Here is a 1,484-nt window from a genome sequence, read left to right as displayed (position 1 = left end):
ATTTTTGCAAATGACTAGATAAAAATGGACATTTTGTGAAATTTCCTCTATAAAATAATATTACAAGAGAGAGATTCTCCTAAAAAAAAATTATTAATTTTAATGGAGACTTAATTTTTCCTTAGTCATCAGCCAAGCTTATAAGCAAAGTTTCTAAATTAAACTGCAAGCAAGCTAATTTATACAACTAAATAAAATTTAACTAAACTCAAACTGAATTTAGATGAACTGAAACAATTAAATTCATCAATAACTACAAAAGCAAAATAGAGTTGGAATTTATTAAAATACAGAAATTACCACATTATTGAATTCGCATACACCATTTAGTACAGTCCAATACATCAACAAAAATCTTAAGAACATTGAGCAAAATAATATTACACACACTTTGGATTGAGTACATACATGTGGATTGTGTACAAAAACCCTTTAATATCTCCTTCAGTTTTTCCATCACCATCACCACCATGGCTACCATATTGTGGTCCATTATCCTTTTTATCAATAATTATTTAGGTTAAAAGATCATTCACCCACCCAAAATCAGGTCCACTTTCATTGTTGTACTTGTTGGCCTCAGTGAAATCCCTGCTTGAAAATTCCCCATTGAAGAATCTGTTTGAACCTGCAGGATTTCGGGTCGAAGGGGAGAACAAAAATTGGGATTGTTCAGGATCAAGATTGAATAAATTCCCACGTGATGAAGCACCTTCAGTCAGATTCATGGCTTCCAAATTCCCCATAAGTTCAGTCAAGGCATCCTTGTAACTCAACCCACCAGAACTAAATTCATTCAGAGCAGAAGATTCGAGTGGACGACGCGAAAACTCAGGTGTTTTGACAGGAGAAATCGGTGGCGAAAATGGAGGGGATGACAGATGAGACAAGCCTATTAAAGTAGAAGTTGGAGAAGCAATCATAGAGTGACAATGAACACAGCAATGGTTCAAATCGATAGAAACCGGAGAAATCAGTGGAGGAGAAGAGTTATCAGATAAAATACGAAGCTGTCTCGTGGAGTGCGCGAAAAAACAGACCTTTCGCTTACAATTCTTACCATCTTTACAAGCCTCAGTTCGATATCGCATTGGATGAAGCCAACACTCGAAAACTCCATGCGCAAACTCGCAATTATCCCCTTTGCTGCAATGGCCTTTACGAAACTCTTCACACACAGTACCAGAATAATGGTACCCTCTGGGATCCCTTCTCCGGGCCTTTTCTCCGGGATGAGCAAAGGGACAATCAGTCCAGTCGTGGCTACGGCTTCGAGTGCACTTCCGAACCTTGAATTCGTACATTCTGAAACGATCTGAGGAGTAAGGGTCTGCATCATCATCATCGAAGTTATTGTACGGCAAGAATCTCTGAAACAGGCCATCATCGGCGGATTTGGGGGAGTCCATCAACATCTCAGCCGCCTGAGCGGTGGCAGAGCGGCGGCTGAGCAGTTTCCTCGGCGGAATATTGATTTCCCTTGT

General features: G+C 39.6%; 1 protein-coding gene across 1 annotated transcript; it reads right to left on the bottom strand.

Annotated features, from left to right (window-relative positions):
- Window positions 1-254: 254 nt before the first annotated feature.
- On the bottom strand, window positions 255-1,479 carry LOC111389702 (zinc finger CCCH domain-containing protein 2-like; the record flags this gene model as incomplete). Its single annotated transcript, XM_023014648.1, has 1 exon — window positions 255-1,479. A coding segment is annotated over one exon (964 nt), but the record flags the coding sequence as incomplete, so codon positions are not given.
- Window positions 1,480-1,484: the final 5 nt, after the last annotated feature.

The sequence above is a fragment of the Olea europaea genome, unplaced genomic scaffold (genome assembly GCF_002742605.1).
Source record: "Olea europaea var. sylvestris unplaced genomic scaffold, O_europaea_v1 scaffold6119, whole genome shotgun sequence".
In the NCBI taxonomy this organism is placed as follows: domain Eukaryota; kingdom Viridiplantae; phylum Streptophyta; class Magnoliopsida; order Lamiales; family Oleaceae; genus Olea; species Olea europaea.
This window is presented reverse-complemented; position numbering and strand designations above follow the sequence as displayed.